This window comes from Aptenodytes patagonicus, chromosome 19, assembly GCF_965638725.1.
Source record: "Aptenodytes patagonicus chromosome 19, bAptPat1.pri.cur, whole genome shotgun sequence".
In the NCBI taxonomy this organism is placed as follows: Eukaryota; Metazoa; Chordata; class Aves; order Sphenisciformes; family Spheniscidae; genus Aptenodytes; species Aptenodytes patagonicus.
Window position 1 is genome coordinate 9852804 of NC_134967.1, and position 23635 is coordinate 9876438.

Below are 23635 nucleotides of genomic sequence, written 5' to 3' on the forward strand. Positions count from 1 at the left end.
AATATAGTGTATTATGTTGATGGCTTTTTTTCTGAAAATGTTTAAATAACTGGTAGGAACCAAATACTACTTTTTGTATATTTTGTAATGACAACCTTATTCAGAAATCAGTTTTAATTTGGATAGGCATTGAAACAGAACCCTTGCTCATTGTAGAGCTGAAAAGCATGAAGGAATAGCCCTATGCTCTGAGGACAAGATAATAAAAACTATAGGTTGATATATATCATGACATTGCAGGGGGTTCATATAAAACTGCTAGATCATTTTTTCTGCTAGTGTCCATCACTATACTATCTCAGCACAGATCATACAACTTTTATTTTATTATGATTTAATTAAATCAATTTTTGTCTGTCTGCCAGAGCAAAAGCACAGGCTGGAGGCCTTGAGCATGGCATGAAGCTGTGTATGTGGTCTAGGGGATATATCAGGGAGCAATACTAGCTGAGATAGTTTTGGGGATTGTCTTGGAGAGAAGGAATCAAATTTTGTGCATGCTATGTGTCTATAACAGTTTATGCTACAAATGATGGGAACAGCCATGCTTGAATCTTCTATCAGAGGCAATTGATTTGCTACAAAACAAAGCTCACAAATGCACAAGCTTATGTTCACTGGGGATGATTAGGTAGCATGATCCTTTAGAAAAACAGCCAAACACAGTGCAGGCTTAACAGTACCCTTCTGTCTGTGTACATTACAGTACAGAGATACAGACCTTATGAAACATAATTGAATGATTACCTTTGTTTTTGTTTATAGTACTATATAATAACCTGCCTTTTTCTGCAACTGTGGATTGTGTGTACCTTGTATTCCTGTATATTCACGGTAGTTTTTCTATGCTAGGGTATCTTTGTATCTTTGGACTTTTGCATAAGTACTGTTGTTACATAGAATATATGTATATTCGTCATTTTCGCAGCAGTGGATATTGTATTTTTCTTTCTAAAACAATAGCGCAGTCTTCCTGAGGTTTAATTTAGGTTGTAATAAGAAATTATCAAGCTAATCCTGCTGCAGAGCTAGGTGACTGCTGCATACTGTCATTTTCACTCTTGTTCTGTTCTTAAACTTGGACCACTCGTTATTTTTTTTGTTAAGTAGATTATTGAAGGGTTTTCCATACAAATTATTGTCCTGGAGCCTGCCCACACAGACATCTGTACAGCTGAGGATTTAAAGAAATGAACGTCAGCTTTAATATGTCTGTCTCCTAAGGCTTCAAATGCAACTTTTTAAAAGATGGTACTACTAATGTCAAAAAGGGAAGCAGCAATACTCTGCTGATTCTTTTCTTAGTAGTTTGGATGATGGGGTGGGCAGGCCAGGCTGTTATCTTGCACTTTTTCTGGCTCAAAGTGAAGAAGTGCAGAAATACTAAAGCAGCGAATTGCGAGAAATGGATGAAGCATAAGAGTTGTCTTACAGATTTCCCTGCTTGAGACTACTTCATACTCTGTTAATTGCATGGTGCTCTGCCTCATTAGTTTCTTGTTACAAACCATTTTATCGGAAACTTATTAAGATTTTGCTGTCTCTGAAAATGGTGCCCTGTTTCATTATCTAAAAGAGCAAGAGGATAAGGGCTTGCATCTATAGTGGGGATGGAACAAAGGCAATTTTGTCAGAGGTGTCCTTACGCTTTTCTTTTCTTTTTTTCTGTCCAGATTTTCACCTTTTCACCTTTGGTGTACACATGTTCTTCCTGTTTTTACCACAAAGGCTTAGGATCACTTATCACTCTAATATTCACAACTGATATTAGAGGACAAATGTCAGGTAGTTCTGTAGAAGTTCAGTGCCATGGGCAGGAGCCACTGACTAATTAAAGAGGTATCCTAATAATCATTGGCATTTAACTGTCCTACTTAGCATAGGCAGTAAATAAATGGCTCACAAAAGCAGATTTTAATTTTTTACTTTGCTTTCCAAGTGCGTAATCCCTTTAATCCTTCAATACTTGGAGTTCTTTTGTTAATTAAATGGAATCTCTGCAGGCTCGGTGATTCACATTTCAGGACAAATACGTGTAAGGAAGAAAGTTGGCATAGGTCTCACTGGGCAACTTGAGGTTTAAAGCAGTTCTTTCAAGGTTATTTTTGTAAATGAATGTGTGTTTCTTGGCAGTCAGCCATGTGGAATCTTCCCTTCACTGTTTAAGAGATGGATTCCAGTTTATCAAATAATTCCCGCTGCAAACATTAACTGATTTTCTCTGTGATGACTGACTGACTTTCTGACTGATCTTGACTAGCGTGGAAAGCTGTCCCTGGGGATGGGAGTGATCAACAGGAGTAGGAATTAACAAAGGTGAAGGAAGCAGATATCAGATCTTTGTCTTCTGATTTGGCAAGTTTAATGTTTCTTGCTACACTGGAGCTAAGTAATGGGAGCAAAATCCTCTTTCCTGCAAGAATTCCTAAGGCAGATTTACAATATAAGAGAGTTCTGAAGAGCAGTTGCTATGTAGCCTGTTACTCCTTTACTACGTATGCATTTTTTTATGAGTAAGGCTTGTAACAGACAGGACCAACTGGTTACTTCTGAGCAAAGTCTGCAGAAGAGATATGGAAATAAGAAAAATCCACCTGTGCATGGAAGCGTATCATTTCCATGCTTGGAAGAGTGGGATTAGGACCTGTATCACAAGGAAAGGATATATATCTGATGTGCTTGTTCTAGCACAGTCCTGTCTTTTCTCTCTATGGTCTTGCTGCCAGCTGTGTAGCTCCTTTCTTCTAATGTGCAGAAGAACCATCTGGTTAAGAAGAACCCTCATATAGCAGGAAGTGAAGGATATGTGAGACCAGGAGAGAAAATGCTGCAGATCTTTGCAAAGAACAACGCTCAATCTAGCTTTTAGATGCCCTTTATGTTCCTGCTCTCATTCCTTCCATTTCTCCACTAGTCCTTGTGACAATCCTCCTTCCTTAAGCTGGAGAGGGTGATGGGGGAGGTATTTCTGGCTGTTTGTAACTGCTCAGCTGTATTTTTGGCCTTTTCAGCTGAGGAAGTAGGTTGCTTTACAAAGCATAGAGCATGCATATAGTATCCCATCCCAGGACCCGTGTAGCTTTTCTAAAAATCATCTACAAGACAAGCAGGAGTTATGCTTAGAAGGAAATAATCCATTGCCAACCAGCATCTGTGGAAATAGGATAGTGCAGGAAGCCTCCAAAGCCTTCTTCATTTACTACCCATTTCTGCCACCATACTAATGTTTTATTTACATGATGATCTCTTTCTGTGTCATGAGGAATGACTGGAAGAAGGTGCAGAAACAGTTATATAAGGTAGGATAATTAGTACTGCCACAGCACAGTAAATACTTTTCCTGTTCTGTAATTCCCTAAGGCATATTTAATCACTCTTGAAAAGCATATAAATGTTACGTGTTACAGCCTTGCTGTTCCATGTGAGAACTATTCTGATCATAGCCTACCCTATTGATGAGTGCAGACATAGTGTGATGCAATGACAAGAGAATATGTCACTGTCATATCTGCTGAGTAGAGTGCCTGTTCAGATTTCTAAATCCTTTAAGTTAAAGAAAAGAACAGCAGCTTCCTTTTCTCTTACAGAACTCATAAGTTTGAGGGAACCATCAAGCATTTTCTGTGGTTACACCTCTACCTCTATAAGGTAATACACTTATTGAGGTGTACCACAGCAAGTCAAAAAGATGCATTATTAAGGGTGGCTGTAAAACTGATAATGTAAATCGGGGGGAAAAAATCTCTTTGGCCTTCTGGTGAGACTGTAGCTTGGTAAGACAACTGTGGTGCTGAACTGTAATGTTGCAGCTCCTCTGGAGTCAATAATGTTTCCTCCCACCACTCCTTTCATGTACCTGTTCACTGTATTTTCCATTCTAGCTTAAGAAAAATATATTATGCTTTAGATACTTTGGTAAATTTTGCTTTAGGCATGTATGTACGTTTTCTTTAGAATTGTGTTCTACTCTTGCAAAGTTGCTCTAAAATTTGTATAAAGGTGCACTGAGTAAAAGTAGTGTGATACCTTTTTTTTTCTTTTGTTTTTTTTGCCTGCTTACAGGCCCATATGGTATTCTCCTCAGGTTAAATGGTTTATACTTGTTCTAAATGGAAAGTATCAAAATATCAATGCTGTGAATATTAGAAGGATTTTTTTTTTAATATAAACGTTTCTCAAGTCTGTAGTGTTGTAGCTAAAGGCAAATTGTATCTTTCACCACTCCATCTACCTTCCTCTTTTTTTCCAGAATTGCGTTTGTTCTAAACCTGCTGAAATGCTTGTGTACAGGAGAAAAGTGAGCTCATGTAACCTAAGATTTTGTTTAAAACTGACTTAAAAGGGTAACTCGGGCATTTTATTTCAGTTTTGAAATGGCTTGTTTCAGTTTGGATTTATGTAAACTGAGAGTAGATTTAACAGGATTAAGATACACCGTGGTAAGTCATCCTTAAATTGAAGTAGGTGTCTTTGTATGGGGTTTTGCACCTGGTAAATCAAATAAAACCTCTCTTATTTTCTCAATGCAAACAGGTTAGACAAACAGGAGAGATTTTCCCTGATTTCAGTGGGTGTTCAGCTGGGTTTTTTTTCCTTAAAATATAATCCAGTTTGCTTCCGAGTATTGCAGGAATAGTCTGCTGCTTTAACTGGCAGGCACCCAGGATCTAGAAGGTGAAAGGAAACATAGTAGGGTGGTATCATAACAAACTCTTGCCAAATTGAGGTTAGAGGGAATTTCCATTTTCTTTGTAGATGGTATTAAAAGTTCTTATTTACAGTGAGGGCAATGACAGTATCCAACAGCCTTTTTCGTGCCAGTTCCAGGGATAGAAGGTCGCTCGGCCATCTGTTCATGATGCACAGCTAACACAAAACCTGTGGGATGGAGAACCTCCTTTGACAGCCTCTGAAGAAAGCACTGTGTCAGGGAAGGCTTGTTCGTAGCCGAGGGAGGAACTGAGGTAACACGTGGTGATAGAATAAGACTTTATCTAATTTTAATAGTGAAACTTACCTTGACTTTTTATCACCTGTTTAAAATGCAAGCGGAGTGGTACAAGTTGCCTGTTTAATACTATCTATCTCCTATGTGTTAAGTCTCTTCAGAGTGGACTGTCTCCTGTGGAGATTTTCGCATGATTAGCATTAGTATCAGAATGACTGTCAGAGAAGACTATGTTTCTATCCTATGAAGGATTGGGTAGAAAGATTGAAAATAGGAAATCATATTCTGCTTTTAAGAAATGACATGATGTTTATATATTTGAGAGGAGCTATTACAGTTTCAGAGTCTCTATCATCCAGAAGTATCAGGCACAGAAATGCACAAGCGTGCCTGTAGGAGAGAGAGAGGTGAGAGACAGAAAACCTTTTGTTATGGACCTTTTGCTTTCCTTAGCCACACAATTCTTGCAAGAAATTATGAAGCCAAGACATGCGACAAACACGGTTTTAATTACTGATGCCAGTTACTGTGCCAGGAAATGGTGCTGGTTCTGGAAGCAATAAAAAAGCAGCAGGCTCCCCTGCTTAAACTTATCTTTAAAGAGGGTTCGTCTCCTTTTTCCATGCCTTCAGAACTCTGCCTGACATCACCCGGGCCTCCGCACACAGCCTGGCTAAGAGCATGCTGTCTGACTTCCAAGAAAAACAAATGGCAATGCAAAAAGCTTGCATCTGGCCTGTTACCTCATCCTCGGCCACCTGGGCTGCTTGAGAGTCGTCATGGCATTCCCTGTTCCTTTTTCTTGCTACATAATAAATTAAAAAGACTGTTGAGAAAAGAGACATTCACAGAAAGCAGACAACGCTTAGAGGTCAATGAGTTAGAAGGACTGACCTGCATTATTTCTACGTGAACTGGTAAGTTTCTTCAGGTATTAAAGAATCTGTATGTTCAATAAAAGCTCCCTGTGAAGCCAAGATGCACGTGATCTATCAATTATTTGTCATCACCAAAAAATACTTCTTTTTCCACGGCCCTGGTTCTGAATTACGGACAGTCAGGCTTTACTCCTTCCTTCTGCCTTAATTACCAATAATCAAAGATACATAGAGCAGTTTCTTCCTCTTTACCCTTGCTGGATGAAGGATTTTACAGTGTTCAACATGCATGCAGAAAGGCTGTCATCCTCTGTGTTAAGAAACAGGCAAATTCAGCTACAAATTCTGCTCAGGAAAGCTAGTAGAAGCTGAATTCTGATGACAACGTTTCTTTTAAGCTAGTCACTGATGATCCCTAAATCTTACTGTGCAACGTTTTTACAAAAGCTTAAGAGAACAAAACATTCAAAAAATTGCGTGTGACATCCTGAGTGATTTAGATCAGATGCCTACACCATTTCTGCTTCTGTGACTTGTATAGTAGCTACGTGTCAACTACTGATCTGCACATTATCTAGCTTTGACTGAAGTTTTATTAGCTACCATGGATTTTTTCAGAAGACAAAAGAATAATTTAAAAAGGAAAAAAAGGAAGTTACAAATATGTGGGTTTTTTGCAGATGCAAACTTCCGAACAAACTTAATTGACAAGTCTGCCTATTGCATTTTCGTAACATACTGCCAGAAGTCATTTTACAGCTGTTTGCTACATGCATAATGAAAAGGAGGATTTAAGCGAGTTCTTTAGTACTTTTAAATAAAAATATCTATTTATGTGGGGTCTAGAATGGGAACAAGCTTCTAATACATTTGTTCTATGTGATCACAGTGAAGGCGCAAATTACACAACACACAAGAAATTCAAGGAAGTGCATGATTCTATGGCTACAATTTGAGCTCTTTATAGAAAGCCACAATTCACAGAACTTGAATATTGTCTAAATCTGAAAACTGCTAAACACTCCAACTATCTTAGTATTAACAGTGCTGCTTTTGTTATGAACTGTAATGTCCTGCTCTGCTGCTTAGCGGCAAAACAGATTAATTCACCTGTATTTATTTTCAGTTCTGTGATGACCACCTAAAATGCAGCACTGCTGCCAAGGCATTCTGGTAGCAAGCAAGCACCACAGTCTGTAGTGTAAAGTGCCCCAGTCTTCCCATTGCATTTGTATCATGATTTATTTCACTTCTGAAAATAACCTATCTTTCAGTCTTTGCTTTCAGGGCTTCTTGGTTCTTATTTATAAACGTATCTGCTTTGTAGATGTAATTGAAGTATTTCACGGGAAGTACAAACTTAGCCAGCTCTTACTCTGCTTCTGGGGCCAGATGATGTGTGCTGTTGCGAAATACAGGCATATCTGCATATGTTTGACAACAGACTCTTGTGCCAACAAAATCTGTTTTATCATTAATTCAGGCTTCTACACTCTCAGATGACAGAAGTCATGGGTAGAATTATCCACATAATCCTTTGATTGAAAGGAAGATTGCTCCTGACATTTTATTCAGAATGTATTTTCTTTCTGTGAATGACTATCCCTTGAAACAGTCCAGAAAGCCAATTTTGGTGTAAATGTGTCCCTTATTCTCAGAAATCAGTTTGCACTCACTTAGGATTTTTTTTTTTCCCTCCACAGGCTTTGTTTTGATTCATGGGAATTTTATGCCACTCCTGAAGCTTCAGTATAAAACAGCAAAATCAAACTGTCTGGAAAAAGTGTTGCAGTGAGCACCTCATTGTTCAGTAAGTAGACTTACTTCTGCTTCAGGCACAGAAAAGGAAAATAAGGGGTTTGCACTGTCTTCGGAGCATTTCAAAATATATGCAGAATGCACTAACAAAATGTAAAATTCCAACTGGCATCTCTTTTTCCAAGGAGAAAACACTAGATGTTTTGAATTTTTACAGGATGTGTACATTAATTCTCATGCCTTATGTGTGGATTAGAAACTAGTCACAAGCAGAATTATTTTATCCTGTTCTAAGATTGTCCACTGGTACAAAGGTTGCTCTTTGATATATAAATAGATTGGTGGCTTTTCACGTGTCCTGTCTATGTCTTTTAGGTTTGTGAACCTCACGTAACAGTCACTTAGTTCTCATGGTTGAAAGTACTAAGAGAGGAGAAGAGACTTGGGCTAGGGATAAAAAGAGAGATTTATTTAAATATACTTAACTTCACAGTTCAGGCTTTGGTATGACATTTCTTTTTTCACATACTGTTTTATATTTAGTTGTACAGAAGTTTATCAAAATGTGTAAGTGTGGTTCGGTGAAAATAATCTGCTATCGTAATCTTCTGCTGAATGGAGAGATGGGCTGTCATTCTTCAAACACAAGAATAACATTCTCTAAGTTGAAATCACATAGAGTGGAAAATCATCCTTTACATGACATATTGGTGGGTTTTCATTCTATTTTTTAATAACATTTACTGAAGAAATAAAATAAAATACTTGGTTTTGTAAAAGGTTAAAAACGATATTGCAAATGCCATGACTCAAACATGGGTTTACTTTTTTCTCTTCAAGACCAAAGTAACAGTAATTGATCAGAGTCAGATACAGTGTCTGAATGTTAAAATCTTTCCAACCTCAGTTACAAAAATAGTACCAGAAATGTATCACATCTACATATACCACATCTGCAATGTACATAATATGTTTACATCACCTAAAAGATCAAAGATGAATGATGTGGGACTGAAGGTGGTGCAGTCCAGCTGCACAGTAACGTCTATTTCTAAGATCAAGTCAACCACAGCTTTTCTCAGTGTTTCCACTGCCTTTCTTAAGCCAATCGGTGTAATACAACAGCAGATGCAAGCTGTTATGAAACACTTCGCAGCTCTAGATTTTTATGGCTTCCTCTCTCCTACATGTAAGAAGGTGTGCAGTGGTCAGGCCGGGTGTCTGTTTCTAGGGCTGATGGGATCTGAAATGAGGTCTATCGATATTTGCACACAAAACCCAAGACTGTTGGGTTTGAGCCATGCTTTAGGAGGAGCTGCAGCTCTAGACTCAAGAGGATGCCTGGTAATGGTAATAGAGACCATGAGTGTCGCATGTGGCTCTATTATGTGCTACAGCGTCTATTATGTCCTTTTCAGCGTCAAATGCTTTCAAACTGCATGTAAATTATGGCTCAGGCACCATTTGTAAGAGGGACCAGAAAGCCATTCTGCCCTTCTATTACTGCTTTTAAGTGCAGTACTTCTTTCTATATGTAGATCAAGTACCACTTCTTAGAAATAAGATTCCTAGTCCTAGAGGAAGAAAGTCAGCAAACTAGATTTTTTTTTTATTTATTTATTTTTTTTAAGAGATGGAAAAGATGCACTTTTTCCTCAGTGGCTAGGCTATTTAGCACTCTGAAATTCACAGATTCTAATACCCTCTCTATTTACATAAACAGGTTCTTGTTCTGTGTTCCAAAAGGAAATTCAAATGTGGTTGACCTGGACAGTCCAATTCCTAGTTCACCAAAAGATCTCTGAATTCCGTGGATTTGCCACAGTCCTGATATTCACCTTGTTCTTCCTCAGGAAAGCGGCAGCTGCAGGCATCATCTTCCTGAATTGACTGTTCAGGTGTGGTATGCACTAAAGAAAAAGATTAAATGTTCACTTTCTGTTGTATTTATTCAGCCACCTCTTACCACCTTTCCTCAGTCACAACTGCAGGAAGTCAGCAAGAAAAATTCTTCCAGATGATTCAATAATCTGAAATTATTCCTCTACAGCATGTACATCTGATAAAACTAATTTATTATACTTTGTTCTTCCTAATGCAACTGTTTGCCATAGGAATGAAAGGAAGACCAACATGGAGTTGTTAGATTTTTGGAGTAATGCTATTGTCTCCCGTATTCAGAATTACACTAGAAGATCAAGCCCTTATCACTAGGAAAGGGGAGAAGAAGAGAGAGAGAGAGAGAGAAAAAAAACCCCAACCAACCAAAAAAAAAAATCCCGACTGTAAACTATGGTGGATGCAATTCCACCTCATCTTTGTGCTGAACTCTTGAGCTTCCCCAGGGCTTACTAGCTCTCAGAGGGCAGTGCTGGATTCAGGCTGACTCTGCATCTGTGTAGCAGTACATCCTGACTGATATCCCCTCTTTTACTGCAGCCAAAGTGCAGAGATGCTCACTCCAGGCCATGCATACTGTTTCTGACCAGACAGAACTGGAAAGTGCTATTGCCACGCATGCCAAAGATGGTACTTGGAAGTAATAAACAGAACTGACCCTTAATGGGATCAGCAAGGCTCAGCTGAGCTTTTTCACCTTTCCCATGAATACTTCACTTCTATGAATATGCGTGCAGTTAACCTGCAATGTTGCTAGAACACCCACAGGTAATTAAGTGCTTTCTGCAATAAAAATTCCAAAACTGTTTTCCTTTCAGTTGTTTCTGACTTACAAAGCCAAAAAATGAAGCTATCTGCAACTCTCTTTGAAAGATACTTAAAAACCTGGATTCCTGATTTCTGTCTAGTTCCAAAAAGAAAATTTGAATTGAAGAGTGTATCTATCTTACTTTTCTTGAAGACAGCATGTAGTTTCTTTTTCTGCCAGATACTGAAGCACACGCACGAAGGTAGCAGAAACACTATGCACAACAGCCCAGCAACAGTAAGAGAAATTCTGATAATGTCCATCTGGAGGTCCTTCCCTAGGAAGCAAACAACATTCTCTAAGAAGTGTTAAAGAGCAAAATTCTACTGCCCTTGAATTAGCTGACAACTTTGTCTCCAACTCTGCTTCTGGATAAGTCTGCAACACTGGAAATGGATAGAAGAAAGGACTCTTGCTTTAAAGGGTAAGTGAATGAGCTATAGTATGTTTCACAGTAGGTGATAATTCTTTAGCTCTATAAGCAATATCATACAATGACTCACCTGGCACAGTGATAGAAAATGGAATTGCAGGAGACATGGTAGGTAGAGTAGTGACTAAAGTGGGATTATCTGAAGCGAGTTTGCAAATGACATCTTTTGCTGCAGTTCCAGGCTCCAGGACCTGGTTTGCAGAGCACCTGAAAGACATTTAAAGCAAAACAGAAAAAAAAAAAAAAATCATGGAAAAAAATCCAGTCAAGTGTAATAGCTGGAGCGTTTATTTTTAGATTACTTACTTTGTCCAGTTTTTACAGGAGCCGTTGAGCTGATCATTAAAAGTTCCATAGCGGCAACTTTGGCAACCTTCAACAGACAAGGAGAGGTAAATTTGTGCAAGATGAGCATTTAAAACAACATGTGAAACATTATTTTTTGCCTGCTTGTACAATGACTATGATCCACATTCATAGAATTATTACTTCATAAGCTGCTCTGAGTGTGCAAGGCAAGTCTTTCCCTGTGACTACAGTACCAGTACAGTACTTGGCTACAGCGCCAGTTTATTTGGCACAAAATGCCACAACTCCAGAGTTCCCAGCTCAGTTTCCCACATGCTGGCAACAAGAGAGCTGTTGTGCAAAGGGAACTAACTGGTGCACGACTTGAGCTGCAGTAGGGCTCAGAGTTCGGTGGGCTTGTCTGCTGCTGTGCATGCTCCACGCACCATGCAAACTGTTTAGCAGCAGTGGCAGCTTTTATCTTGCGAGGTCCTTACTCTAGTTGTTTCCGCGCTGTGCAAGAGGCAGCGGTGCGTCCGGTGCAGTGAGCACAGGGGTTTAAGCTGGCGGAGAAAGGCGACCTTACCGCTCCCGGTGTTCTCCTCGCCCACACCGCAGCTTCGGTCGCAGCGTGAGCAGCCGTTGCCGCTGCAGCGATACCCCTCCTTGCACGTGCATTCAGCATCGCTTTTTGAGGAACACTCTTTTAAATACCTGAATCTTCCTGGAAGGTAGAAACGAGTCTTGGGTTACATATGCGCTCAGGCACACCCACCGCAGCACAGCAAAGGCTCGGGACCTTTGCTCTTACAAAAATTAGGCTGGTGGCTTCAGCGAGAAGCCCCGCAGACGCATCGCGTTATTTCGCCAGTGCCGTTTGCACTCGCAGCGACGTGACAAACTAACGCACGATCTTTTACCCCAGGGAGGTCACAAAGAGGCTGTGAGGAGCCGCCGTCCGGTACCTTCGCACTTCCGGCAGAGGGTGCAGCTGCTGAGTCCCGCCGCGCTGGAGAACGTGTCGGGCGGGCACTGCCGGCAGCCCGCGCTCACCACGAAGGTACCTGCAGGCCGAGACAGAGGGTGGCTGCCGCGGGGCCGCGCGTAGCGCCCGGCGCCCCGCGCCCCAGCCCGGCCCGGACCGGCCCTCACCCGCTGGGCAGTCGGCGCTGCACGGCAGGGCGGCCGCGGGCCCCGGGTTCAGCGCCAGCGTTAGCAGCGCTGCCGGCAAGAGCGCCCGCGCAGCTGCCGGTCCCATGGGGTCGGTGCGTGGCGGCGCGGCCCGCTGGAGTGCGCGCGGGGCGGCGGGCGATGGCCCTTAGGGGCCGCCCCCGGAGGGCCTGGCTGCGTCAGCCCGGGGGCGGCGGGGAAACCCCGGCCCGGCGGGGCTTTCCGCCTCCACGCCCCCCCCCATCCCCCCCGGCGCGACCCCCGGCTCTGCCGGGCAGCGCCCGCAGCCCTCTCAGCGCTGCCGGGCAGCGCCCGCCGCTCCCCACCGGGGCTTCCCGGTGAGTCCCGCGCGGAATCTCCGCGGTGGCTTAGCGGTCCGGCCCGGCCTGTCCGGGCAGCGGGCCGCTCCCCGGCCGCGCCCCCGAAAGGTGAGGGGGAGAGTCTGGGTGGCGAGGCCGGTGCGGCCCGCGGGTGCCGGCGGCGCTCAGCGCCTCCCCGCGCGGATCAGGCCGGAGGGCCGCTGACTAGAGCCGGGACGACGGGCCGGGGAGGAAACGGTGCGATGTGCGCGAGCGGCGGGCGGGAGGCCGCGTGACGCTCACTGCCCACGAGCGGGGCAGGCGCCCGCCTGGCGCTCCTGGCGGTGTCCGGCCGCGCACCCCGGTTCCCCGCCGCTCTTGAACGGGCGCGTGGCCGCGGGCGGTGTCGGCACCGGCCTGTGCCCTCTGGGCTAGAGCGCCGTGGGTGCGCCCTGCGAGGGCAGCTGCCGCGCGTGTGAGCCGGCGCCGGGCCGCGTGGGCAGGCGAGAACGGGAGGGGCGTTTTCCAGAGCACGTTATAACTGACGAGCGAACGCACCCTTCAGCTTGTGCGTGCCCGGCACACAGGCAGGCAGTAAGCGCAAGGGCCAGCCTGTCGAGGGTTTTGAGTGAAGTCCAGCGTGGGTAGTGCACGAAACCTCCCCATGCCAGGAGCAGAAGCCCGCACCAATTCCAGGAAAGCCCCCAGCAAAGCCTTTCCCTGTGACTTGCTCTCCTGTTACTGACCAGGGCTTGAGCTTCTCTGCCAGAGCTCTCATGAGCCCATCACCAGGGACTCGGACCATGACTGCCAGCACCTGCAAGTAGCCGTTTTACACAACAGGGCTATCTGCAGTCCTAGAGGGCCCCTTTAACAGCTCTATCTGTCTTTCAAAATATTGAAACTTCTCCTTAAAACCAGGGAAAACTCTGTCCTTGAGCCGTGGGCATTTTCTGTGTACCGTGAGCCTCAGGAAACGGGGACATCAGTTAGACGTTTTGGGCAGAACTTGAAGAACAGTGGCTTGGTGTAGCACTCCGGGTGTGAGGGCTGCCTGAGGAAAAGCAGAAGCAGCTCGCTTTGAAGGTGCGTACCTTGCGATCACGCTGCTGTAGGAGGGTGACGTTGTCACAGTGGTGGGCTCCGGGGCGCTCTCTGAGGCTGCGTTCTGAGCGAACGTAAGAAAAACGGAGCGTTTTGCAAACGGAAAAGGAGGACAGGCGAGTATGAGAGACGCGACGGCGACGGGAGCATAGCCAATGCGCTGAGCGGGGCGGCGGGTGAGGGCGGGCTGCAGGCCGGGGATGCTGAGCAGGAGGCAGCGGCGGCCTGACCGCGGCGGGAAGGCGGGGCCGGGGGCGGGGCTGCCCAGAGTCGCCCGCGCCTCGGCCGAGGTGAGTCGCCGCCGCCGCTCCCGCCGCCCGCGCGGGCCGTGTCGCGCCCCGGCTCGCTGGGTCTGGCCGGAGGAGCCGCCCGGAGGGCGGCGGGCGGGGGGGCTGGCCGGGGCGGGGGGCCGCTTGCGGAGGGCGCGGGTTTCGCTGGGCCGGGCGGGGGGCCCGGAGGCCTGCCGGGGTTGCGCCGCCACAGCGGTCGCCGCGGTGGCTCCGCTTAGTGCCCAGCGGCGGCCGCGGGCAGGGCGGGAAGGCCGCGCTTGCTTGTCTTCTGGGGACCGAGCCTCCCCACGCCTGTGCTCCGTGCGGTTGCAGATTCTGCAGCCGCGGCCTGTGCCGCTGTTCGTGGTCTTCTGAAAGCCTTCCTACGTCGAATGGCGCCGTGTCCTAAAATAAACACGTGAATACGTAAGGATGTGGCATTTCATCCGGACTGGCTGAGCTGATGACCCTTAAAACTTCCCTTGCCTGTCGTAGCTAGCTGTTTGGTCGGGGCATTGAAGGGTGTGATTTTTTTCTAAAGCCAGCCTTCTTAGAGCTTCTGATTCAGCCATCTGCCAGAAGTCACCATGTCAAGAAACATGCACGTATCCATGTAGGGGAATACGTTTAGCTTAAAGGTTTTTGAGGCAACCTGCGCATATGCTGGCACTGAGAAGCAAATGGAAGTCTTGTATTTACTATGCATAGATAGCTTGTTAAACAAAGTGGCTGTTAACATCCATATAACTTGGTTCTGCCTTCTCGGAAAACAGTCTTGCCCTGGTAGCATTTACAGTGTGACAGCTATTTACATGTGCACCCACGTAAAGAACAGTACTAATGCTCACAAATTTGTCAGTGTATTATGATAAATGTCTAAGAACAGTAGGGAGACACTGCATTTTGCTAGATTAGGGGAAAGAGAAAAGTCTTTGGGATCAGGTGCCTATTTGCATCTAAAGAACTAATGAAAGAGAGGGATACAAACTATGATCTAGAGTATTTTTCTACAATAAGAAGCAAATGCAGTATATCTGCATTGTGGCTATTCAGGTAGCCTGTTGCTAGTTAGTCATATTCATATAAAAATTAATTCTGCAGAATCAACGTATACCTTCAAGACGAATTATTAAGAAGCTCCAGGTTGTCCTGAGGTTTTGCTAATACCTATGATTTGAGTGTACTTGTTCAGTTGGCCTTGCATTTGATGGTACATAAAACTGCCCTAGAAGTAGGATTTGACACACTGAATTGGTCTGCTTGGGCTGGTTCTGCATGCTGCGGGACATTCTACTGTATATTACTGCATTCTAGAAATCGCATCTTTCTAAATGAGGCTAATGGTAGGGAGCCAACCTGAAAATAGATGAAGTTGAAGCAGGATGAGGGGATGGTTTTCTTTCATGTAGGCAACTAAACGTGGATCTCATTTTATGAAGAGCTCCCAGGTGCTACTTGCATTTCTGGATGGAAAGTCCCTACATAGGAAAAAATCCGTCTCATGGAGTGGATGACCTGTGAAATGCCTTCTCACACTACAGATGCTTTCACAGACTTCCATCAGACCAGTATGAGTTAGTGTGTATTTTACACAATGTAGTTAAAGTTACTTTAACCTAACCTTCAAATGAAAATTTGGCCATTCACCTCAACTTGAATTTAGGAGCTAAAAAAAAAGTCTTAAGCCTAGTTTGTTCCATTTGCTAAATTCTGTGGTCTGCTCCCCCATCACACGTGTGCACACACGTTTCTCCCCCACAAAATTGTGAAATACCCAGAAAATCTATTGCTCAGATTTTGCAGGGGCACTGGTCGAGTCATTATAAGTCACAGGAAACTTTTCATGAAGCGCGCCGTGTGGAAACTAAATACCAGACATGAGGTCAAAGCTCATGCGAGCCCTTTTTATAAATGCTGACCTGGGTGGGAGTCAGTAGTCTGGGTATGAGTGAGGGTGTGCAAATTGAAAACAACTCTGCCACCCACCTTGAACCCTTCTCTCTGGCAGACTCAAGTCGTGTAAAGTCTTGATTAGGCCAAGCTGCTTCCTGCTCTGGTGCTGATGTGCTGTGCCTCCCACTGCACAAATGTCTTAATCCCTTAATACCATAATGCATTCTTTGTAAAAAGATCTTCAGTGAAATGGGATTGCCATGAATATTAATTAAAGCTAGTGAATCATTTTGAGGTAGCTTAAATGAAAGATAATGCAAAAATGCAAATTACTCACTGTTAAAATTCACGGTTGGGAAGGATTTCTACTAGGGGATTTGCCTTTTAACCACATTGTCTCTTTCTATGCCCCTCAGCCCCTCCCTTCGCAACCATCTCGCCTAATAGCAACCCCTCAAGATATGGCCTCGAAAAGAGCATTGGTGATTCTAGCAAAAGGGGCAGAGGAAATGGAAACTGTAATCCCCACTGATGTTATGAGAAGAGCTGGGGTGAGTATGCAGACAGTGAAAAATCTTTTTGTGAGTGCTTGGTCAAGGGAAAATCTTTGCCTCAAGTTGATGTTCGCTGCCAGGAGTTCAAGGTGTAGTCTGTTGTATGAGGTGAAAATTTACTCGTGCCTTCTTACTGGTTAGCAAATATTTGTGCCATGCCCCAAATAAGCATGCGTGACAACTGACATTTGTGCAAAAGATGAACTTTTAAAATACGAGCCTAATGTAGACTAGAGCAGATGTTTCGAGTAAATCTTACTGTGTCAGAAAACATGGCTACTCCCATGCGTGGTAACAGCACGTGCTTTTTTTGTAGGGGTTTGAACAGCTCAGTATATTACAGCTCATGACATTACATAGCTTTTCTTGAGCTACTTTTAAAATTCTGTTATTAACTAGAATTCTGTCTGGTGGGATTCCTCATGCTGTTTGTTACTTTTGCAACTGTAGTGGCTCAGGGTTACCATCTGACTAGGTATGAAAATAAGATTTTAAATAAATACGCCAACTTCATGTGTATAGAAATGACTAAAATAAAATTACCTTCTCCCACCACCTTTGTCATTCCATTAATGTAGTCCCCATTTTGGCTGCCATAAGAAGCACAAACGTGTCTGCTTATTTAGCGAATGTGAGCTGTGTCATGTACATCTATGTATTATGACCAGGCGTCTAAAAGTCAAGGGAGAAAACTGAACACATTGTAAGTGTGTTTGAGAATGGCTTGAGCCTGCAGAGAGACTTTAATTCATTATCTGATCTACTTAGTCCGGCTCTCCTGGGTTGTATTGTTTTGTTTTATTTAAAACCTGTGGGATCAGTTATTCTCTAAATGTCCTGTTTGAAAAGTTTAACTATTAGAGGTATTTGTTCATCTCTAGGAGAATATCACTGCTTACCTTGTGCGTTTCGACCTGATCATGGTTTGGGGAAGCTTAAGTGTTGCCCTGTTCTTGACAACTTTCAGTAGTGCTTCACTCATTCTGTGTACTACTTAAGAACTAACATATAAGAAAAACGCCCTAAATTCTTGAATTGTAACGATACGTGTATTCTTCTGTTAGATCAAGGTGACTGTTGCAGGCCTAACAGGAAAAGAACCAGTGCAGTGCAGTCGAGATGTCTTCATTTGTCCTGATGCCAGTCTTGAAGATGCCAGAAAAGAGGTTGGTCATCACCCTGATCTGATATAATGGCCAGTATAGCCTTTCTCACAGTTTCAGAGGTGAATTTGGAAAGCTTATGCATTACCTTTAGAAATGCATTGCATGTTATGTTGGCTCTATGCAGTAGTGAATCACAGAACTGCACATCCCACAGTGCTCCCCTTCAGTGTTGTCCTGCTTCATAGCATGCTAGGATCAGACAGATTTCTTAACTCTGTGCAGGTATTTGTTTTTGCAAAGCATCAAACGTAGCGCTTTATTTTGCATGTTAGTCAGCCCAAGAAAATGACATGATTTGGAACAACTGAAAAGTTCTGATGGGAAGCTAAACAATGCTATAGTTAGACCTGTACAGTAAGGTTGCAGCAAAACCACTTGTCCTTCCAATGCAAGAGCTGCCATTTGCTTGCTAAAGCTCTTAAATGCACTAGGCTTAAAAGTTAGTTCTGTGACAGACTTTATTGATAATAGGCTCTTCCCAGAATAGGAAATGGTATTTTGTTACATAATTGGAACTGGTTCTCTGATCGTAAAGTGTTGCTCAGTGCAAGAAAAGGTAGATCCCTTTGCTTCTTACTCGACTCAGCTGTAGTGGCCTTAAAACAATGTAATGTATCTACCAGCCTCTGTTCAACAGAACAATTTTGGGTTTTGTTTGTTTAGGGGCCTTACGATGTCGTGGTCCTGCCTGGGGGTAACCTTGGAGCTCAAAACTTGTCAGAGGTAAAGTTCTGGAAAGATTCATGGGCACCCTCATGAGAGTGAATGGTCTACATTTGCTTAGTAATCCTGCAAATTCAGTTCAGTGTCTGAAAATTCTCTTCTGAATGAATCAGTAAACTAATTGTTAATTGTCTTAAGCCTTCTTTTGAATATATAGGGGGGACAACTGGGTAAATTCTTGGACTTGAGTACCTAGTTAAGCAGAATAAAAATGGAAGGGCGCTCTGTATTGTGGGAGAATCTGTTCGTAATCATATGAAGATGAAACAGTTGCAAATGAAGATTTAATTCCATGAAATATAAAACAGGCTGAACCCACAGGACTCTCTTTCTTTGCTCAAGAATTCTGTCTCTGGTGCAAAACTGCTGTAGTGGTGGTATAAATACCTTGTGGAAGGCAGGTGGACAAACAAGTCGATCTATCAAATAGGCTTTAGATGGTATCACAGAGTTTGTAAGCCCTGGAATATGAGACAAATATCCCATATAAATCTTAAGAACGATAGAGACTGTCTGGAGGTATCTCATGAATACTCTTTCCTATTTGTCTTGAGAAGTTTTCGAACAACAACTTTCTATGGCCATGGATTAACCAGCTTTTATGTGGGCCAAGTATTTCCTTGCAGTTCCTTCTGATTTCCTTGCTCTTTCCTTGCTGGGCAAGTATTTATTCATTTCAGTTTTTTTCCTTAGTGTTTTCATTGCCCTCTGTCCTGAGGCAGGATGGAGAGTTGTCAGCTGGTTTTCTTTGTAAAACTTGTTTATGAATTTGCAGTGGAAAATACTTCAACCGTGCTTCAAATAATCAACCCTAAACAATGACTTGTGATACGGTTTCTTCACACAGTCTCCTGCTGTGAAGGACATTTTGAAGGACCAGGAAAGCAGACAAGGCCTGATTGCTGCTATATGTGCAGGTGGGTTAACAAGACATCTTGCTTTGTAAAGCATTTGAATATTTTGAAGGGGCATGCAGACATTTTCCTGTCTTAGAAATCTGTATTCTTGTAATTTAGCAGCAGGGATTTGTACTATACATGCACCCATCAGCATTTGAATTTTTTGTAAAATTAATAGCAGAGGAATCTCTAAAATATTGTGAACACTTATCCTGCAAGTTCTGCTTCGTACCCAGTTCCTTCCAATCAATTGCGTTACTGTCTTTGAAATAAAAAGTGAAAGGTAACATGTTAGGGTTTTTTACAAAACATTTGCTTATTCTGGTGATCTTTCTGCGAGGACACAGTGCTGGCAGAACATCACTGCTATAAATTTATCTCACATCTCCTCTCCTGCCCTTTAGCTTCAGAAGGAAGGCTGTACATATAGAATTACAGGCACACCCTTCCTCATTTGAGTGGTAGCAAAAGATGAAACTACTCTGAGGAGAGGGTTGTCTGCTTACATATTCTGCACAGCTAGGTATCCAGTTCATTCCTTTTTAAGATTTGTATGTAAAAAAGCAAGATGAACAATTGCCAATACCCCCAACTGAACTGAGAGGCTGGCCTAGGTACCCGTAGCTGAGAACGAGGAGAGTGGCGATGAGTGTGTAAAAGACAGTCTAACAGAGTGTGTTTGTGGAGTGTATTTTCACTTTTGTTTTCTGGTACGTTGCTGGGGTTTTTTTGCTTTCATTCTTCCGTTAGGTGATACGCATAGAGAGTTGTGAACATTCTTGAACTTGGCAGTGGTAGTCTTCTACTTCTCTATTTGTATCTCTTGCAGAACAGTGGCAAATCCACGGTTGCCAATAAAGGCCTTTGCTTGTAATCAGGACAGTTCATTTATTTAGGTATAATGCTGCTTAGAGCTGATTCCAACTGAACACAAGGTTATTTCCTGGATTATATCTGAAATGAATCAAATGTACAGAAATGAAACTCACATTAGGCAAATCCTGCGTTCAGTTTCTTTTGGAATTCCCGTAAGGATTTTCTGTCAGATGACCTAAGTCTTCTTGACACGAACTCCTTCCTCAATTCAGGCCAAGGAGGAAGTACGAAAAGAAAAGAGAAAGACTGTTAAAACCAAAAACTTTGCAGTTAGCCCATGACCTGTCCAAAGTACTGCTTGGCACACAATTCCAACATCCAAAGACTTGCTCAAATGAAATTTTATCTGTTAAGTCTCTAAATTCAAGGCTTAACAAGGTCATAAAGTAATTGTACCTAGTTGATGTTCAGATTGCAATGCAGACTTTTTGTTAGTTAGTTTCAAGCAGTTTTAAATAAAATGTATTATCTGGAAGCAAAATGACCATTGTTCTCAACTCCTTCAAAGGCAGCACAATCATGGGTAGGACAGCTGCATGAACTGGGTATTCTCTAAACCTCCTCTTTTCTTCATCTGTTTCTCTGCACAGGGCGTTTTGTGTAATAGAATTGGAGAGATTATACAGCTGTATTCTTTTTGAGGCTTTTTGCTTCAGAGATAGGGCTGGCATCAGTTTTATAAAAAGTAGTCTGTCCAGAGTGAGCTTTGGCCCCTTGAGGGCCTAGTGCCTGAAGGTGTGTTCTTCAAAGTGTTTGTAGCAGAAAACAGTTCATCACTGCTGCAACTTTGTGTCCTTACAGGTCCTACTGCCCTTCTGGCACATGGGATAGGGTTTGGAAGCAAAGTCACAACACATCCTTTGGCCAAAGAGAAAATGATGAATGGAGGTATGTAATGACTTCTATAAGTTTCTCTCTAAACCCATCTCAGAATTATTTTTTTTAGCTGAACCCTTGATTTGAAGAAAGGAAAACAGCTTTTGTATCTGATTTTGTGTCTCTGAATTTCCGTAATGCTTTCCTGAACGTAATCAAAATTCAACTGAATATGCTAAGACTGCATTTCTAAGTCTGTTTAACCTGAAAATACAGGGCTGTATTAACATTCTCATCCTTGGGGAAAATACGCTGCTGCTGTCATACTAGGAACATTTTGTCCCTTACCCTCTTGAGGCTGAGCCATCTCTTGCCCTTTTGCCTCAGTGGTCCCAACAGCAAACCCCAGCAGCACCTTTCCTGCCTCTCCTGCGAGTAGTGCTTTGGTGCTTTGAGCAGCTGATGGGTCCACCCTTCTTTCTCATACCTAAAGGAAGTGGTTGTGAAGCACTATTAAGAAGTCATTCTGTGAACATTAACGAGTCTGAAGGTGAGCAGGAGATGGCAGGGTTCCTCCAGTTTCCTCTGCATGCATGTGGAAAAAAGAAAGTTGTGAACAGCTACACAAAAACAGTCTGACTTCCAAAAGTAACTCCATGGGAACGGACAGGCACAGCGAGCGCTTCTTGATGAGCTTGTAGAATCAGAGGTGCATTCCCATACCATGTGAATAAGCTGCCAGAGCTCCCTGCGGGCACTCTTCCTCCCTGAGGACTGCCGGCAGTAATGAGCTGCTTGGTTCCAGAGGGGCAGGAGTACAGAGCCCGAGGCAGGCTGGGCCCACACAGGTGGCTGAGGGGCCTTCTACGGAGCATGATGCTGTCGGCAGAGAGCCGCCAGTGCACAGCTGCTGTAGCCTGCAGGCAGCGGGCGGCACTGCCGTGCAGCAGGCAGGTCTATGCTCTGTGGCAGCTGTGGGCCCTGTGCTGGAGACTGACCCTCTTTCTGTTGTGTGTCCCCCCAAGCACACTACTGCTACTCCGAGAGCCGCGTGGAGAAAGATGGGAACATCCTCACCAGCCGTGGCCCTGGTACCAGCTTTGAATTTGGGTTGGCCATTGTTGAAACGCTGATGGGGAAGGAAGTGGCCGAACAGGTGAAGGCACCCCTAATACTGAAAGAGTGAAATCCTGGTTGTGGGACAGGGAGTAGGACAATTTCAGATGGAGAGTCATGTCCTTTGTAGGGTAACTGTAAGATGCACTGTTGTAAATACAATTTAATTGTGGGTGAAATTAGCAGCTGTACTTACCTAAACTGGGATACCCTAACAAACCAATGGTCTTTATTTCTGGAAAAAGATCCTGTTAGCAAAAAGCTTCATCATGAAAAAGCAACCAGCATCTAATAATCTTAGTTAGCTCTTGGATGGCATTTAAAAATCACATGGGAAAATGTTTGCTGAGTAAATAAAAATGAAGCAACTCTGCTTGTGTGTTGTTTCTTTGTGTGTTTTCTCCCAACCCAGACCTATGAAATCTCTTTACCACTATGGCTAGCAATGCACTATTCAAAACAACTGTCTAGAATCTCACGCAGTTCTTCTGAAGCATGAGCTGAAATGAGAAGGCGGTCAGGCACTGGAACAAGCTCCCTGGGGAAGTGGTCATGGCCCAAGCGTGTTGGTGTTCAAGAAGCATTTGGACAACGCTCTTAGATACATGGTTTAACTTTATGTTGCCCTGTGCAGAGTCAGGCGTTGGACTTGATGATCCTCATGGGTCTCTTCCAACTCAGGATATTCTATGATTCTATGAAATAGATTAGTAAGTTGTAACTTAGAATTTTTTAAAACAATATTTAGTTTCCTGTATACAAATAAGGCCAATAACTAGTATTAATTCTAAGACAGCATGGAACTAAATTAAAAGCAGGAATATTCTTACCTTGTCAAGCACCCTAGATCTAGTTCCTGTAGCTAGCAGGTTGTCCATGATACTGTTGGAATTTGTCTTCTACATTAAATGATTGCAGATCCATTGAGCTATTTAGGCAGCTAATAATCAGCATAAAGCAGGAAGTTTGGACTTAGTAGCTTACCACCAGTAGCACTGCTTGTTTCTGCCTACTATAAATTGGAACTTGCTACAAGCCTGGCTTAAGTGAGCGTATGTCAGTTTAGAGGAGTTGCTGGACAGGTCTCTGGAGGATGTAGTGGAGCTGTATCCCCATGAGAATTAAGAATTTGGGATAAATTTTTGTCTTTGCTACCTTTGTTTTACCAAATCACTCTGCTGTTAACTGGCTCTGTCAGCAATTGCGCTTACAAGATGGCACCTCACTGGACTCTGAAGTTACCACAGCATCTGGAGACCTGGTTCTGCACACATCTGAAGTGTACAGTCTGAACTTCAGAAAGTGACTGCATAGGTGCCTTTATCATTGCTTATTTTAATGGGAAACAAGTTCATTCTCAGTTACAGCATTTTGATAATGAAATACATAGGTACTGTTGCAAATTTAGAACTAAGAAATGTCTCTACATTGTTAGTATCTACTAGAAGAACTGCTTTAGCTGTATGCTCTGCCTCTAATTTGTTTAGGAAATCTTTCATATGTTTCTCTAGCTTTGCAATATGCTCAAGATATGCAAAAAGTTGTAATCTATGTAAGATTGGACATGTTTATTTGTTAAATCTGTACGTCTAACTGGTATTGCCATGCAAATGTAAACCAAATGATGGAAAGATTCTTTGTCCTAGAATCTGGAATAATCGCTTGGTTTGTAAATGGGCATGTTTCAGAACACAGGAAAATCTGTGCATTCCTGGGCTGTAGTACTGCTTTATAGCAT

The 23635-nt window shown here is 43.2% G+C and overlaps 2 protein-coding genes across 3 annotated transcripts; one reads left to right on the plus strand and one right to left on the minus strand.

Annotated features, from left to right (window-relative positions):
* Positions 1–8032: 8032 nt before the first annotated feature.
* On the minus strand, positions 8033–12270 carry TNFRSF9 (TNF receptor superfamily member 9). Its single transcript, XM_076356438.1, has 7 exons — positions 12165–12270; positions 11978–12076; positions 11599–11736; positions 11031–11097; positions 10795–10931; positions 10434–10568; positions 8033–9494 (listed from the first exon to the last, which is right to left on the minus strand). Exons 1-7 carry the CDS (start codon positions 12268–12270, stop codon positions 9367–9369), a joined length of 810 nt encoding a protein of 269 aa, XP_076212553.1. The 3' UTR covers positions 8033–9366.
* Positions 12012–22270, plus strand: PARK7 (Parkinsonism associated deglycase). 2 transcript variants are annotated; one of them, XM_076356426.1, is made up of 7 exons: positions 12012–12072; positions 16164–16298; positions 17366–17467; positions 18131–18190; positions 19038–19107; positions 20767–20853; positions 21807–22270. In XM_076356426.1, the coding sequence occupies exons 2-7, from the start codon at positions 16209–16211 to the stop codon at positions 21965–21967; spliced, it is 570 nt and encodes a 189-aa protein (XP_076212541.1). In that variant the 5' UTR covers positions 12012–12072; positions 16164–16208; the 3' UTR covers positions 21968–22270. The 2 variants fall into 2 exon arrangements, with proteins under 2 accessions (XP_076212541.1, XP_076212540.1); XM_076356425.1 differs by lacking the exon at positions 12012–12072 and adding an exon at positions 13815–13875.
* The last annotated feature ends 1365 nt before the right edge of the window (positions 22271–23635 follow it).

Excerpts from the sequence above, each read along its gene's own strand:
- TNFRSF9 (XM_076356438.1), bottom strand. The coding sequence starts at position 12,270 with ATGGGACCGGCAGCTGCGCGGGCGCTCTTGCCGGCAGCGCTGCTAACG. Across the intron at positions 12,077-12,164 it reads CAGCGCCGACTGCCCAGCGG|GTACCTTCGTGGTGAGCGCG; the intron begins GTGAGGGCCGGT and ends CTCGGCCTGCAG. Across the intron at positions 10,569-10,794 it reads ATTTTCTATCACTGTGCCAG|GGAAGGACCTCCAGATGGAC; the intron begins GTGAGTCATTGT and ends TTTGCTTCCTAG.
- PARK7 (XM_076356426.1), top strand. The coding sequence starts at position 16,209 with ATGGCCTCGAAAAGAGCATTGGTGATTCTAGCAAAAGGGGCAGAGGAA. Across the intron at positions 16,299-17,365 it reads ATGTTATGAGAAGAGCTGGG|ATCAAGGTGACTGTTGCAGG; the intron begins GTGAGTATGCAG and ends TTCTTCTGTTAG. Across the intron at positions 19,108-20,766 it reads GATTGCTGCTATATGTGCAG|GTCCTACTGCCCTTCTGGCA; the intron begins GTGGGTTAACAA and ends GTGTCCTTACAG.